Source organism: Helianthus annuus, chromosome 7 (assembly GCF_002127325.2).
Source record: "Helianthus annuus cultivar XRQ/B chromosome 7, HanXRQr2.0-SUNRISE, whole genome shotgun sequence".
NCBI lineage: Eukaryota > Viridiplantae > Streptophyta > Magnoliopsida > Asterales > Asteraceae > Helianthus > Helianthus annuus.
Window position 1 is genome coordinate 113,701,588 of NC_035439.2, and position 2,834 is coordinate 113,704,421.

Consider the following 2,834-nt stretch of genomic DNA (forward strand, 5'->3'; position numbering starts at 1 on the left):
ATCTCTTACCATTCTCTTTAATAATTTACCTAAATAATTTATCTCTAAATCGTTTTCTCCACATGTTACATCAATGATTCATTAAATATTCTTGAAAATGACTGGCCATTATTTAGACTACTATAGGACTTTGTCATTCCCCATTACCCATGGACGTAAAATACAAAAAAAAAACAAAACTATTTAACTTAATTTCGATGATTGTCACATTTACTGTTTCCTAGTTATAACCCTAAATAGTTTTTATTAGACCCCACCAATCTTAATTATTGGAAGATAATGTATAACTTTTTATAAAACCAGTGAACGTAAAGTTAATTATATTAATTAGTAGTACAACAACCATTTCCAGCTTTTGGGCCATTACTGGGCCCATTTATAGTTCTTGTAAATAGCCGGCATATTGACATAGCCCACGCCGGCCGAACGTTCATTTCACAACCATCATCATTCATAAATTCTAACAAACCTTCTTACATTATTATACAAACAACCCTCAAACCATCACCATGCAAACAAGCATGAATTCAAGTATGAATGACGCGAGCCTTAGTGCTCGGAGTCTCAACTCCACCACTACGGATCAGTTAAAGCTTTCAGAAAGCTCAAGAAGCGAATCTCCAACCGCTTTAAGTGGTTCCTTGTCTTCCTCTAACCGTGCACTGCCACTACCGGCCCCCACCAAGGGTGAGATACGCGAGCTGGTGAGGGCCGGTGGTGGGACACTGAGTTTAGAAGAACTGAGATTTGTGCACAAGTTAGGGAGTGGGGATATTGGGAGTGTGTACTTGGTGGAGCTAAAATGCGCTGAGGGGTGTATGTTAGCTGCGAAGGTGATGGATAAGGAAGAGTTGATGAGTAGGGATAAAGAGAGCCGGGCGAGGGTAGAATTGGAAATACTAGAAATGTTGGATCACCCGTTTTTGCCGTCGCTTTATGGTAGTTTGGATGTCGACCGGTGGTCTTGTTTGTTGACGGAGTTTTGTCCCGGTGGTGATTTGCATATTCTCCGGCAACGGCAACCCGAACGGAGGTTTGATGAAGCTGCTGTTCGGTAAGTGTATAACAACAACAACAACAATAATAATAATAAATAATAATAATAATAATAATAATAATAATAATAATAATAATTTTCCAAAATTTACACTACCGTTAAAATTTTCCAAAATTTACACTACCATTCAAATCCGCACAGGGGTAACGAAATCGGAAAAACGTTAAAATTTTTCAAAATTTACGCTACCGTCGGAGCGTCAAGGGGCAACGGACGTTACCCCTTCTATCACTCTAGGTCCGCCCCTGCTTGCTTCGGTTTGGATGGTTTGATCGTTTTCAACGGTTTATGAATACCCAAGAAATGGTTGATCTAATGTTAGTGGAATATATTAGTAAGACAAAATAAATTAAATTGATAACGTTCGTAATTCATGGTCTATATGTGTTGATAGTAGTTTAAAACATTTAAGTTGTTCATGTATGCATGCAGGTTTTATGCATCAGAAGTTGTGGTTGCCCTAGAATACCTTCACATGATGGGGATAATCTATAGAGATCTAAAACCCGAAAACGTTCTTGTCCGATCGGGCGGTCATATAATGCTTACCGACTTCGATTTATGCCTAAGATGCAACGATACCACAAGCCCGAAACTTGTTCAAGGTCAAGAGCTAGCCATAACTAGTCCATTAGTGTCCAAGGGTTCATTGTCCTCATGCATCCTTCCTGGTTGCATCAAGCCAAAGCTCTCTTGTTTCCACCCCAAACGGAAACGAAAAACACGACCCACTAAACGTCCACCCTTCGACATAGTGGCAGAGCCGGTGGAGGCTCGGTCTATGTCATTTGTTGGTACCCATGAGTATTTGGCACCCGAGGTCGTATCTGGTGAAGGGCATGGCAATGCAGTGGATTGGTGGACTCTAGGGATATTTGTGTATGAGTTGTTTTATGGTGTGACACCATTTAGGGGTAGTGATAATGAGTTCACCCTAACAAGCATTTTGGCTAGAGGGATTCAGTTTCCTAAAGAACCGGTGTCGTCTGCGGCTATGAAGGATTTGATCACAAAACTCTTGATCAAGGACCCGGCTAAGCGAATAGGGTCCATGAAGGGCGCACCATCGATCAAGCACCACCCGTTTTTTGATGGTGTAAATTGGGCGCTTCTACGAGGGGCTTCACCACCATATGTTCCTAAACCGGTCTCTTTTCAAGATTTTGTTGCACAAAATGATCATTGTGATGATCATATTGATTATTATTAGTCATAAAGACTACAAAATTTGTTGTTTTATATGCCCTTTTGTGTTTTGTTTTTTTGGTTATTTGACATGTAAAACATGTATTAATTCATAAATTGCTTTGTTTTGATGATAGAAATATCTAACGAAGGGAGAGCCCATAAATAGCGAACAAAAAAGTCTTGGATGGCCGGCCCAACATTGCGTTTGACCCAACCAACAGACCCAATATTACTCATTTAGGGCTATGAGTTCTGCCTTTTCGTGTGTATTTATTTCTATTTCCATTTATTTTATTTGTTTTAGTGTTGATAAATGAAATATTAAATAGTTAGTACTAAGAATTTTAAAATCATAAAACGATATTTTTAAGATAAGATATGACAATTTTAACTATTTTTTTAATTAAGTAATAGAATACTAAGGTGGGCGGGGTACCCACCGAAATCCATTCGGTACCCCTCTTGCCGCATAGGTGAAGGTGCCGCCAACTCCTGCGGTGAAGAGAGAGAGGGAATAAAACGGTGGGGAGCTGCCGAAGAGGGGGGAGGAGAGAGGGAGGAGAGAGGGAGAGCTTGACCAATCAAAAGT

At 39.9% G+C, this 2,834-nt stretch overlaps 1 protein-coding gene across 1 annotated transcript; it reads left to right on the plus strand.

Annotated features, from left to right (window-relative positions):
- Positions 1–412: 412 nt before the first annotated feature.
- On the plus strand, positions 413–2,376 carry LOC110868233 (serine/threonine-protein kinase D6PKL2). Its single transcript, XM_022117351.2, has 2 exons — positions 413–1,054; positions 1,490–2,376. The coding sequence occupies exons 1-2, from the start codon at positions 510–512 to the stop codon at positions 2,265–2,267; spliced, it is 1,323 nt and encodes a 440-aa protein (XP_021973043.1). The 5' UTR covers positions 413–509; the 3' UTR covers positions 2,268–2,376.
- The last annotated feature ends 458 nt before the right edge of the window (positions 2,377–2,834 follow it).